The sequence below is a fragment of the Cynocephalus volans genome, chromosome 12 (assembly GCF_027409185.1).
Source record: "Cynocephalus volans isolate mCynVol1 chromosome 12, mCynVol1.pri, whole genome shotgun sequence".
NCBI classification, from domain to species: Eukaryota; Metazoa; Chordata; class Mammalia; order Dermoptera; family Cynocephalidae; genus Cynocephalus; species Cynocephalus volans.
In genome coordinates, this window is record NC_084471.1 from 27133152 (window position 1) to 27147851 (window position 14700).

At 34.2% G+C, this 14700-nt stretch overlaps 1 protein-coding gene across 2 annotated transcripts in view; it reads left to right on the forward strand.

Annotated features, from left to right (window-relative positions):
• CDK17 (cyclin dependent kinase 17) overlaps positions 1-14700 on the forward strand; it is a 104393-nt gene that overhangs the window by 65378 nt on the left and 24315 nt on the right. For both annotated transcript variants that reach the window (XM_063074595.1, XM_063074594.1), the window contains exons 3-5: positions 6023-6187; positions 9550-9683; positions 11790-11915. In XM_063074595.1, the coding sequence (XP_062930665.1) occupies positions 6023-6187; positions 9550-9683; positions 11790-11915 (425 nt within the window). The remainder of the gene's footprint in view (positions 1-6022; positions 6188-9549; positions 9684-11789; positions 11916-14700) is intronic.

The following is a 14700-nucleotide window of genomic DNA, read 5'->3' on the forward strand; positions in this document are numbered from 1 at the left end:
AAATTAGAGAGGATACAAGAAGATGGAAAGATATTCCATGCTCTTGGATTGGAAGAATCAACATAGTGAAAATGTCCATACTACCCAAAGTGATATACAAATTCAATGCAATCCCCATCAAAATTCCAAAGACATTTTTCTCAGAAATGGAAAAAACTATTCAGACATTTATATGGAACAATAAAAGACCACGAATAGCCAAAGCAATGCTCAGCAAAAAAAATAAAGCTGGAGGCATAACACTACCTGACTTCAAGCTATACTACAAAGCTATAATAACCAAAACAGTATGGTACTGGCATAAAAACAGACACACTGACCAATGGAATAGAATAGAGAATCCAGAAATCAACCCTCACACTTACTGCCATCTGATCTTTGACAAAGGCACCAAGCCTATTCACTGGGGAAGGGACTGCCTCTTCAGCAAGTGGTGCTGGGATAACTGGATATCGATATGCAGGAGAATGAAACTAGATCCATACCTCTCACCGTATACTAAAATCAACTCAAAATGGATTAAGGATTTAAATATACACCCTGAGACAATAAAACTTCTTAAAGAAAATATAGGGGAAACACTTCAGGAAATAGGACTGGGCACAGACTTCATGAATACGACCCCAAAAGCACGGGCAACCAAAGGAAAAATAAACAAATGGGATTATATCAAACTAAAAAGCTTCTGCACAGCAAAAGAAACAATTAAAAGAGTTAAAAGACAACCAACAGAGTGGGAGAAAATATTTGCAAAATATACATCTGACAAAGGATTAATATCCAGAATATATAAGGAACTCAAACAACTTTACAAGAAGAAAACAAGCAACCCAATTAAAAAATGGGCAAAAGAGCTAAGTAGGCATTTCTCTAAGGAAGATATCCAAATGGCCAACAGACATATGAAAAAATGCTCAACATCACTCAGCATCCGGGAAATGCAAATCAAAACCACATTGAGATACCATCTAACCCCAGTTAGGATGGCTAAAATCCAAAAGACTATGAACGATAAATGCTGGCGAGGCTGCGGAGAAAAAGGAACTCTCATACATTGTTGGTGGGACTGCAAAATGGTACAGCCTCTATGGAAAATGGTATGGAGGTTCCTTAAACAATTGCAAATAGATCTACCATACGACCCAGCCATCCCACTGTTGGGAATATACCCAGAGGAATGGAAATCATCAAGTCGAAGGTATACCTGTTCCCCAATGTTCATCGCAGCACTCTTTACAATAGCCAAGAGTTGGAACCAGCCCAAATGCCCATCATCAGATGAGTGGATACGGAAAATGTGGTACATCTACACAATGGAATACTACTCAGCTATAAAAACGAATGAAATACTGCCATTTGCAACAACATGGATGGACCTCGAGAGAATTATATTAAGTGAAACAAGTCAGGCACAGAAAGAGAAATACCACATGTTCTCACTTATTGGTGGGAGCTAAAAATTAATATATAAATTCACACACACACATACACACATACACACACAAACCGGGGGGGGGGGGAAGAAGATATAACAACCACAATTATTTGAAGTTGATACAACAAACAAACAGAAAGGACATGGTTCGGGGGGAGGGGGGGAGGGAGAAGGGAGGGAGGTTTTGGTGATGGGGAGCATTAATCAGCTACAATGTATATCGACAAAATAAAATTTAAAAAAAATAAAAAAAAAATAAAAAAAATAAAAAAAATAAAAAAAAATTTAAAAAAAGAGAAAAAAATACAAAACTCTTTCAAATAAATGTCAAGCCATATTTAAAAAAAAAAAAAAAAAAAAAAAAGAACAGAATCAGACTGGTAGTAGTACTTAAAAGAGCAGGTTCGGGAGCGGGGAATGGGTAAGGCTATGAGGTGGACCAAGAAATTGAATGTTCCTGATCATAGTAGGTCACATAATCAGAAGATCAAAATAAATAAGATGCCAGATAGCATTTCTCGGTGGAATCATGATTGCCATATTGTGTTGTTAAAAATCACTGGAAATCCTTACTTGGAACTAATTACTTTATAGAATAAGAAAGATCTATTGCAGTTTTTCATATAGATTTCTGTTACTTTTTTTTTAATTGTAGTAAAATATACATAACAAAATTTACCGTTTTGAAGTATACAGTTCAGCAGCATTAAGTACTTTTACATTGTTGTGCAACCATCATCACTGTCCATTTCTAGAACTTTTTTCATCATCCCAGACTTGAAACTCTGTAGCCATTAAACAGTAACTCCACATTCTCCCCTCCCACAGGCCCTGGTAACCACTGTTCTACTTTCTGTCTCTGTGAATTTGCCTATTCTCGGAACCTTATATAAGAGGAATCATATAATATTTGTCCTTTTTTGTCTAGCTTATTTCACTTAGCAAAATGTCTTCAAGATTTCCGTTATTTAAAAATACAGAGTATTATTATCTTATTGAATTGTCCAGTTAATTGCTGTCAAAATCTGGAAATGTTAAAATATTTTATGGCTCTCTCATGGGCCCCACTCTTCTCTATCTATACAGTAGTGACCTTGAGTGACCTACTGCATTCCTATGATTTCAGCTACCATGTATGCTGACTACTCCTAAATCTTTATCTCCAGTTAGGATCTTTGTCTGGATCTCTAGATTCATAAATGCCTACTTGACTTTTCTACTGCATAGATGTTTAATAGGAATCTTAAACTTAATATGATCAGTCAGAATTCTAGATTTCTTTCCCTCAAAATCTGCTTCTATTCAGACTTTCCTCACTTCACTAGTTACTAAAGCTACAAAACCCAGGAATTGTCCTTGATTCTTTTCTCTCCATTACCTTCCTGTTCTCCCCTTCTTTCTTCTCCTACCATTCCTGCTTCCTTTAAACTTACCACATAAATAACTTTTACAAATTCTTATTTTGATAGTCATTCATATAAATTGATACACGATTCCAATTATAGTCTTTTTATGTATCATATTTCATATATTTTTAACAGTTGCTCTACTGGAGATTTTAAAATATCCTTTGGATAGGTGTTTTTAATATAATTCTTCTCTAAAAGCTGGGTTGGGGGAGTATGTGTGAAGATAATTTTGCAGCCATGTGTGCTGGCCTGTTGGTTCTGCCTTTGTAATATATCCCACATCTGCCTGCTGCTCTTCTTCTTCAGTATAGGCATTCTAGTCCGGGCCACTGTCATTTGTTGTTTAGGTACTGCAATAGTCTCCTTCGTCTAATGTTGCTTCTCTATCACCTGTTCTCCAATAGAAACCAAAGTGATTTTTTAAAAATCTATTTTTAATAATTATAAATTCGAAGAAAGTTGCAGTATAGTACAGAAAGGTCCCTTGTACTCTTCTCCCAGTTCTTCCCATTGGTTACATATTATGTAACTATAGGACATTATCAAACCCAGGAAATTGGTATTGGAAAAAGTTTAATTCATTGTTATTTTATCACATGTTGATTTGTGTAACCACTCCTGCAGTCAAGATAAAGATCTATTCTATCACCGCAAAGAGATTTTTCTTGTGTTACCCTTTTATAGTCATCTCCATTGCCTTAGCTCCCACTATCTCTAACCCCTCACAGGAATTAGTTTTAAAACATGAGTCAGATCATATCACTCCCCTGCTTCAAAGCTACCATAACTGCTTCCAATCTCAGAATAAACCTCAAACTTTTATGGTGATGTATAAAGTGCTGAATGATTTGTTCTCTGCTTCTCTCTGTGACCTCACCTAGTACCACTGTTCCCCTCACAATTATGTACTATAGCTACATTTGCCTTCTTTCTGTTCTAACACAATGTTTCTTAAAGTGTGCTCTTCAGACCAGCAATGTCTGCATCAACTTGGGAATTTGTTAGCAATGCATATTTTTAGATTCCACAGACCTACTGAATCAGGAAGTCTAGGGATGAGGACCAGCAGTCTTGTGTTTTAACAGATCCTTGAAGGTGATTCTGCAGCACATTAAAGTTTGAGGAGCACTGCTCTAACACGTCAGACTCTGCCACATGTCGTTTTTTGCTATAGCTTTTCCCTCTGTCTGGAGTATCTTCTTATCTACTACCCACCTATCTTCCCATGACTGGCTCTTCATTGTATTTATATCTCTGTTAAAAATATCTCTGAAGGGAGAATTTCCTCAATATCCAATGTAAAATAGCTAGCTCCTCATTTCTATCACATCCCTACTTTAATCTTTTGCATATCATGTATCATCATCTGATTTTTGTTTGTTTGTTTGTTTTCCCTCCATTAAATTTTATGCTCTCAAAGAGTAGTACTTTATTTTGTTTACCCTTTGATGCCCAGTGCCTGGAATATGTATATCAAATAGTAGGCACACAGTAATATCCATTGAATGAATGAATGTATTTATGATATGATACACTCCCCCCCCGCCTTTTTTTTTTTTTTTTTGGCTATATTCCCCAGGACAGTCAAATTATATTCTCCAGAAAAACTTTACAAAGCAACAAAAATAAATGTTTTCTATAAGCAGAATATTTATATATTTGTTTTATTATGATTCTAGATATGAAATACTATAACCTAGAAAGAGAAATTTTATTGTATGCTCTAGCCTATGTTAGCCCACATTGTTTATAACTGTTTATTTATGCATTTATATCAGATAGCCCCTCCTCATTCATTATGAAATCATTGATTATTTTACTAGTCTTAAATTAAGATCCCCAAATCCTTTTTTTCACAGCTGGCTGGTACAGGGATCGAACCCGAGACCTTGGTGTTATCAGCACCATGCTTTAACCAACTGAACTAACTCCCCCAAATCCTAGATTAGTCAGCTACTACCAAGGAATGTACAGGCCATGGAAGACTTTGGACACATGTTCTCCATTACTAGTTAGGCATTTGCCCCTACCTCTGTCTTCTACCCAGATTAGATGGTTTAGCCTTGAGGACACTTTTACCTCTCCCCTCTCTTTTTAGGCACCCAGTATTAGTAGAGGCTCAGGCCAAGGGGCCTTATTGGTCCATTTTTTCTGGGCTCATACCCTGGTCTTGTTTTGTGGTTCCTAACATTTTCTTGTGAGAGAAGCATGGCTTAGAGCCGCCACCTCCTCCTGCCAACCTGTTCTTGGTGTTTGATAAATCTTGACAGGTAGGGGGAATCCCCTGATTGGGTGGTGTCTTTATGCCTGATTGTCAGCTACAGAGGAAGAATTGGCTCTGTTTTATAGAAGAAGGTATTCAGAGCAGCCCAGTTTTTAAAAATTCTTTGTTACCAATACAAATGTAATGTAGTTCTCATACAAAGGGCTAATGTGTGTCAGAGAAGACTCGTCATGTTCTTAACCTATATCAGAGCTCTTCTTTGGAGGTGTAAAGGAATCATGAGATTCCTTGTAAATATTACAAAACAGATACTCCCCCATTTATAACTAAATAACTTTTAAGTATTATACTTTAGTGTTCCTCCATAATTATGGGTCTGTGATTGTTTAAAAAGTCTTTATATTAAGAATCCCAAATTTGGAGGAATAAATTCAGAGTCTCTATATATGGATGTGTACTTAAATACTTCTGTTTTATTCCTAATTGACCTACCATTTTGCATGTCCAGCATGTAGGGATATAAGTTTGTTTAGGCCAGGACCATGTCTTTTATATTCTATACCCTGCTTAATCATAAGGCACATACAGGCTAAGTGGTCAGTGAATGGAGGAGTAGAATGCAAACAATATTGAGATATGTTAAACTAAGCAAGTTGATCAAAAATTGGTGGGTTATATTAGTAGTCTTGTGGTTGTTAACCAATTTGGGGAATATAAGAAATGGAGAGTTATTAGACTAACTTCAAATATTAAAGTATTTTCTATAAGTACTTTTTCATAGAAATTATTTCAATTCTAGTACCTTGTATAGGTAGCCAAAGAAATGAAGTTGAGTGTAATGATTTCTCTTACAACTTTTTGTTTTGTTTTCTGTTTTGCTTTCTCTGTCCTTCTCATTGTGATCCTGGATCTTCGGCTGATGATGGAATGATTTTTGGTTACTGTGAACCACAGAGCCTATTGTGAAGAATGGCAGGCCTCCAACGTCTCACAGTATGCATTCCTTCCTCCACCAGTACACAGGGTCTTTCAAGAAGCCCCCATTGCGGAGACCACACAGTGTTATTGGAGGAAGCCTTGGCTCCTTCATGGCAATGCCCAGAAATGGAAGCAGATTAGGTAATTTGACTATTTGTGTATTGTACTTAACTTTCTGATTGTAGGTCATATACATCGTTTTTAGTTATATGGAAGTCAGCCATCTTTTGTTGCTCTTTCCAGATAAAAATGAAGTTGAGAGTAGGAGGGACAGCAGAAAGATGGAAGGTTCTAGAGAGATAATAGTGCTGACATTAAGAGAAGTAATATTTGAAAACCTGTCCATCAGGAAGGAAATGAACCCTGTGAGAAATGGATGTAAAATTTCAAGAAGAATGGCCGCTTGCAACAGTGCTTGCTTTAGGGTCATACCTTAGTAACTCTTCAGATCATCATCATATGATAGTCCAGTGCAATGATTGATAATATACTATTATCACCTGAGTTGTTATTCTTCTGTGACTATTTCCTGAATATTCAGGAAAAAATATATGTTTCTGTTTATTTATTTTATGTCTGTATATTTCACTGGTCTTTTTTGATGGTGTCTTATTTATCATATTTTGATTTTTAAAATCATTTTAAGCATAACTATTTTATAATCTTATTAGGCCTGAAGTTCCTGAGGGTTTTATTCCACTGCTTGCTTATCTGCTGACTTTTGCCATGGAAGACTATTTCCTCATGTGTTTCTTTAATTTTGGTTGTATTAGTTTATCTAGAGTGGGGTTTTATGTATGGGAAATGTACATAGCCTTTATCTCTGTAGGTGCAACCCTACAGAATGGTGTGCTGGAATTGGCTCACACTGGATGATGAAAGATAATTGTTAAATTTTCAGGAATTTTGTAAGCTGGTTGTTAAACATAGCTATTATTAAATTTTAAATTATGTAAACTTGTAATTAAGCTAAGTTAAAAACAAAGGTAATGGATACTCAAAAGTCTTTACTTCCTATCTTTTACTATTATCTATGCTGTTATTTATCTCTGTTGTATCTCTGCAGTCAAAATACTTTGTAATGGTGTGCTACTGCACATTTCTTCCTATCTACATGCTCAGTGATGTCATGTTGGTAGCTTGAAGTTGGTCATAGAGGGAGTATCTACCCAATGGAAATCAGAACACTCTACAGATCAGGGCTTGGCTTATTGTTTAGTTGATTTTATAGACTAGGGCTTTGAAAACTTTCTATAAAGGGCCAATTAGTAAATTTTTTAGGTTTTGTGGACATATAGTCTCTGTTGCATATTCTTCTTTGTTTAATAACCCTTTAAAAGTGCAAAAAATATTTTTAGCTTAGGTGTCATACAAAAACAAGACATGCTTCTTCTGTACCCTTGGTCTAGACTTAAAAAAATGGTGTTTAATGTGTTACTAATGCAGATTAAATTTAAAAGTCCATTGTGTCTATAGCTATTACATTGTGAAAAGGACAAAAATTGACCAAGTAATTATTCTTCTAGTTTTCAAAAACTGTTACCTGGTTCAGCAAAGAAATCTCTCACCCCACTGACAAATGAGTGAAGTTCTGACATAAGCCCTCATTGTTTCACTTTTGTCTTGACAGAAACGAAAATACTGACCAAAGTCATGTCAGAACTACACTGTTTGTTAATGACTTGAGTAATTTCTTGATTGAGTCAGATGGTACTCAAGTACTTACTCATAGTTTGAGATAAGCTTCCTTTGTAGTCCTTGTGCAACAGGACAACTTTTTTTAAGTCTGTCCTTTCATTCTCAAAGATAGCACTTTGAGAATTGGGCCTTTCTATGGGAAGGTCTCATTTGCAACTCAGATGCCAGAGATTTCATCTTTTGTCCCAGTGTGGCAGCTAAACCCAAGCACCTTTTTACTAAGATTGGCAATCCCTTCTAAGAAAGTGAAAGAGTCAATTTATGTATAACAGCTTGGGTTTTCAGTTCTCTCTTGTTTTTGCTTCCTGGGTAATTCCCATACGTTCTTGCAAACTCAGTTGTATATTTTAAAGTACTATATTTTAGTCAACATTTCCTCGAGGAAGGGAGATTTTCAGATTTTGCTGGAAGTGGAAGGCATGGTTACACTATCTTTAGCATTTTGAAAGTTTGACAGAAAAGAATACATGACCTCAGATGTGTTAGATACTAAATTTTAGTTAGGAATTTCAGGTTAGGAATCAATCTCCAATACATTGACTTTTGCTGCCAAGTTAATTTTTTATTCAGATCTCAGCATAAAGTTTTTCCAGATATCTCCATGTAATTGAAGTGAATTCTTAAATTACATATTGAGCTATTAAAAACCATTACCATTTGCAACTGCTTATGAATAATGGGTCAGAATTTTCTTAATACTGAGTTACCAATACAAAAATACAGAAAAAAAGTGAATTCTAAGATTGATTTGATGTGAGACTCTTGAGTTCAATTTTTTCTTAAAGCACTTCTCATATTTTTGTGCGTAAATACTGTTCACTAAAAGTTTAAATTTATACTTTTAAAATACTACTTCCAATTGTCTTACACACTGATATTTCATTTAATATTTCATTTGAAAAAGAGGTTCAGTTACTTAGTCCTTGATTTTTAGTTATTGTTCAATTCATTTGAATATTTGCTGAGCACCTTCTGAGTGCCAGGCAATTTGTTAAGGTATGGAAATATAAAAGTGAATAAGCCAAATTCTGTCCTGATCTCATAATGTGGTGCAAAATCATGTGAAATAAAAATGTTCTTCAGTGCCATGGGGATGGACACAGTAGTCAGCTGTGTCTGAGATTAGAAAAGACTTCACTGAGTTGATGACACGGGAGCCTAGTTTTGAAGAATAAGTCTGAGTTCACTACGTTGATAAAATGGGGAGAGGCATTTCTTACAGATGAGAAAAAAGTGTGCTAAAGGCACTGCATCATAAAACACCATGCTTTTGGGGGAATGAATAATTGTGTAGAGAGGAATAGTGGTAAATCTAGCATTTGTTTCTAGTGGGCTACTCTTGCTAGATGAATTAGAGAATGACTGACAAATGCAAATATATAAGCAGGTATATAAGTATACGAGTTTATTTTTAATATTCCCAGGTGGAATTAATCTCTCTCCCCTCTACTTCCCATTTAACTTTACTCTCTATTAAGCATATACTGTAAACCACCTTATATTATAATATAAATATATTTTTGCTACTAACAGATTTTTGGGCTTTTGAAGGTTATAAGCTTGTTTTTGTAGTTCTGGTACAATGTAGATATTCATGAATAATTTTTTGATTGTAACATTGAGAAGGTGGAAAGCTGCATTAGCAGCTTTTAAAAACTTTTAAAAAGAATATTTGAAGAACTAGCACCATTTGGCTGTAGACCCAGTGGCACATTATTTGGTGGAAAGACTACTAAACTAAATACATCTTATTTGTAGTGATACATCTCTTCTAAGGTGACTTATGTTCTCATTTTCTGATATAGATATTGTTCACGAAAATCTTAAAATGGGATCAGATGGTGAGAGTGACCAAGCTTCTGGGACATCATCTGATGAAGTCCAGTCACCTACAGGTGTCTGTCTCAGAAATCGTATACACAGACGGATATCAATGGAGGTAACCATTTTATTTTTTATTTATTTATTTTTTCATTTTTTGCCTTTTTCATGACTGGTACTCAGCCAGTGAGTGCACCGGCCATCCCTCTATAGGATCCGAACCCGCGGTGAGAGTGTCGCTGCGCTCCCAGCGCCACACTCTCCTGAGTGCGCCACGGGCTCGGCCCTTAAAAAATAAATAAAAATTCTTGTGTATGTGTGTTTGTGCACATAATTAAACACATATATATATCAAACAGAGTAATTGCCCACTTGAAAATTTTCATGAAGGCAGATGACACTTTTAATAGAGTTGTTTCTTTGCATTAGTGAGTTTAGTCTGTGAATATTTCCTTTTTTCTAATTACTGTTCCAAGGCAGGCATATATTAATTATAGTTGTTCACATTCTGTGAAACAGTAATTTAAGTTCTCTGTTAGAGAAAAGTTAATTTTCAAAAATTCTGGAAATCCAGAATGATATTAGCAAAGTCTTCTTTTCAGAAAAAATGATTTTAATAATATTTTTGAGATACATCTGGGTACTTCATATTTTATTTTATGTATATTTTGTATCAAATTCCAGCAGGTATAAATAAAATAAGCTTTTTTTCTTTCTTTATATTATAAATATGGGTATCATTTCCTTTGTGGTTCATTATACTTGCTAATCCCTGTACCACATACAAGTTATTTCTCCATGTAAAAGAATAAAGAATTTATTTTCCTTTCTTTATCAATGTTTTGTTATAACCTTGAGGACAGAAGTTGATTTTGACAGTTATCATTTCAGTGTATCCTTTTTTCAGTGTTATTGATACTGGTTCTCTGTGATTAGGGTGTCTGTCCAGTTGGTTGATTACATTTTCATTGTTAAAAGATGGCTTCTGAATCAGTTAAGGAAAACAATATCAGTTTACTAAGTGATAAATTAACATTTTCAACTCTTGAGACCAACTTGATATCTATTTATATTAACTGTATAGATTACATCACAAAAATAAAAATATTTTTCTTCACTATATATATGATTTTCTTTATATGTTTCAAAGTTTTGTTTAGTATTAGTGTCTAAATCTGGAATTTCCCATTCTTCTATTGAGCTCTTTATATTTTTTTTTCCCAAATGTGGTACACTCTAAATTATGTTCTTTTTATAGTATATTTTAATATCCGGAAAGACTTCTTTCTTTATTCCTCCCCCATGCACACATATATTTTTCTTTATTTATTCTTTTGGTGGCTGGCTGGTACGGGGATCTGAACCCTTGTCCTTGGTGTTATCAGCACCTTGTTCTCCCCAAGTGAGCTACCGGCCAGCCCCTATTTTAGAATGTATGGGAATATTTTTTTGTTTCTTCTTCTAGATGAGTTTTAGTCATTTTGTTTTCTTCCAAGAATAATCTTATTGGGATATGTTTAGGATTATGTTAAATATAAAAATATGGGGAGAACCAGTATTTTTCATTATTTAATCTTACCATTTTGGAACATATGCTTCATACTTAAGTCTTACACCCTCAGTAAATATTTATACAGTTCTTGTACATCTCTATTCTGTTTTATGGTTTGGTTACTATTATGAGTAGGAGGGATTTCTTTTTCTAGGATTTTTATTTCTTGATGTGATAATATAGGAAACATTCCCATTCGTGTTTCTCCCAACTCACAATCCATAATTAAATGAAATAGAAATGCCTTTTACTTCACTCCATTAACACAGAAGTAATAACATATTTTAATTATCTTTCTCCATCTTGAATACAAAATCATACAATATCTGCTTGGTTAGTTATTTAAACTGATCACATTTTGTGGTAGTCTTGCGTGTTCCTTCTATATGGTACAGTAATTTCGTTGTAAATTCGAAGTTGAATTTACCAATGAAAGGAGTCAGAAATAACTAGGGTTGCAAAGTGCCATTTCTGTAAAACTACATTTTATACCTTTGCTTACAGTAAGATGCCTTTGGTGTATTCTGTGTAATCAGTGCAGGTAACTTTGCAAGTACAATAGAGCTTTACAGTTACTTACCACTAAGAAATAATATATTAGAGCCCATGAATTCAAAAGTCAAACGCCTTTGTCTTTTCTATTTTTGATTACCTACTTTTTTTTTTGTAAAGGATTTAAATAAGCGATTATCACTGCCTGCAGATATCAGAATACCTGATGGATATCTTGAAAAATTACAGATAAACAGTCCACCATTTGATCAACCAATGAGCCGAAGGTCTCGTAGAGCTTCCTTAGTAAGTCTTTGGTGTCCTGTATTTATACTCTGCTTGTTTGATTTTTCTGGGTGTAAACATTTAAAATTTTTATATTTAACTTTTGAGTAGTTATATTTTATTATGTTGCCTCCTGGATTTTCATCATTTTTCATTCTTAAGGATTTATGGAACCCTTAAAATGCATCCAATAGGATGCATATTGGAGTAGGATGTTATCTTTTGTGTTGTGTTATATTTTATCTTTGGTAAATTTTATTGGTATATGCTAGATGTCTAGAATATGTACTAGACATATCAATATCTACTAGATATGCACTAGATATATAAACATACATATTAATATATACTAGATAAAGTACATAAACCGTAATTGTACAACTCAATTAATTTTTTCAGTGTTAATGTACCTGTATAACTAGTACCCAGATCAATAAAATTTCAAAAATCCTAGAAACTTCCTTCTGCTACCTTTCTCTTCACTTAGTATCCCTTGCTTTCTCAACTGTAGCCATAATCCCTACCTTCTAATGCCAATGATTATAATATTATTATAATGTTTCAATATCTAGACCTTTTTATCCTCATTCATGTACATGTTCTTATTTTTTAAATGTTTAATATTTTTCTGATTATTCTTTATACTTTTGAAGTTTGTGTAACTACAAAATATAACTATATTACAGTTCATTTTATACAAATATATAGAAATGTATATTCATACGAAGTTGATATATATTTATTATACAGTATGTATCCCAATATGTTTGGAAGTATACAGCATGTATTGTTTTTGCAGTTGGCTTCTTTTGCTCACTGTTATGTAAACGTAAGTTTCATTTGTGTTGTTTCCTGTAGTTATAGTTCATTTGTTCTCATTGTTGCACAGTATTCCATTTATGAGTATACTATACTTTATCCTTTCTTCTGTTGATAGGCATTCTGGTTGTTTTCAGTTTTTGACTATTACCAAACAGTGCTTCTGTCACCATTCCTATGCATGTTTTTTGTTTAACAGATGTAAGCATTTCTGTTGGGTGCATTACCTAGGAGTGGAATTGTTGGATTGTAAAATACACACAAAATTGCATGTGTTTTGCTTTCCCAGGGACTGTCCAAACAGTTTTCCTAAGTAGTTGTATCTCACAGTATATAATAGTTCTGGTTGTTCTCCTTGCCAATTTTTGATGTTGTCATTTTTTTTTTTTTTCCTTCAACTTTTCTGGTGAGTGAGTAGCGGTCTCTCATTGTGGTTTTATTTTGCATTTGGTTGATGACTAAGTTGAACACCTTTTTATGTATTTATTGGTCATTTAGATGTCCTCTTCTGTAAATTAACTGCCCAAGTCTATTGTGTCTTCTCTGTTTGGTTTTCTGCTTTTTTCTTATTGATTTACAGCAATTCTTTATACATTCTATATAAAGGACCTTTGTCAGTTATATATCTTGCAAATATCTTCTCCTTGTATGTATCTACTGACCCAGCATCATTTATTGAAAGGACAGCTTTCCCTGTTGCAATGTTATCTTTGTCATAAATTCAGGTGATTGGGTATATGAGGATCTCTTTTGGATGACTGTAGTCCTGTAGTAGAGATACATATAAAGTGCCGTGGGACAACAAAAGAGGCAGTAGTAAAATTTCTTGGCAAATCACAAGCTTACAAAGGAGGTAGCACTTGAGCTGGCCCTAGAAGGATGGATAGGAATTCCTCAGATTGAAAATGGTCTGTGAATGAAGAGTCTTCTAAGCAGAGGAAACTTCATGTACTAAAACCCAGAGGTATGAATGTATGTATTATGTTGGGGAGATTATAACTGACATGAAGGGTAAATATGGAATGATATAAAAAATAGAGTTTGAAAGGGTAGGATGGATCCAGATTGTAAAAAGCCTTAGATGTTGGGCCAACGTGTGTGTACTTCATCCTATGTAATGGGAGGACCTCAAAGGTATTTATTTAAACAGGGGCTGACATGATTACATGTCAATTTAGTAACAATAGCTTTAGGAAAATTGTAAAACAATGAATTAGTGGGAGAGAAAGACTAGAGGCAGGGAGATGAATTAGGAATTTATATAAAATAAGGGATGTTGTAGCAGTCATATGAAAATATAAAATAGAACACAGATCTTATGGGCCATGTAGAGATAAACATGGTACCCAGTTGGACTTTGTGTCCTGGATTGCTAGCAGTTAGTATATCTTCTTCTTGAATATTATGGAATTTTTGTATCCACTAGAAACTTCTGTTTTGGTTAGATATTTTAAACAATAAAATCACTTTATGCTGTATATACTATGAGCACATTGTTATTTGACATTCATAAATATTCATTGTGGTAAAAGTGTGACACTAACTTGATTTGAGTATATTTTGTGATCATAATTTTGCATCACTGCTTAAGACGTTTTTATTGGAATAATATTTTCATTTGATTGTCTGTCAAAAGTTTTCTTTGGCTATCAATTTTTATCAAAAGATTGTACTTAGGGGGCTGGCTAGTTAGCTCAGTTGATTAGAGTGTGGTGCTGATAAAACCAAGGCCCAAGGTTTAATCCCAGTTACCGGCCAGCCACCAAAAAAAAAAGATTGAACTTAGGATAAATCGTGGAGTTATACAAAGGTACTTCCAAGTTTGTGGAAAAATGGAATTAAAAGATAATACGAATCTTTCCATGAACTTTTTGAAGACCCCTTGTATGTGTTCCAGTTGAGAGTGAAAGTATGATTTAGTCACCATGTAATTCTTAAAGCTATTATTTAAGAGCTGTCTTTTGCAGTCTACATGAAATAAAGTAAA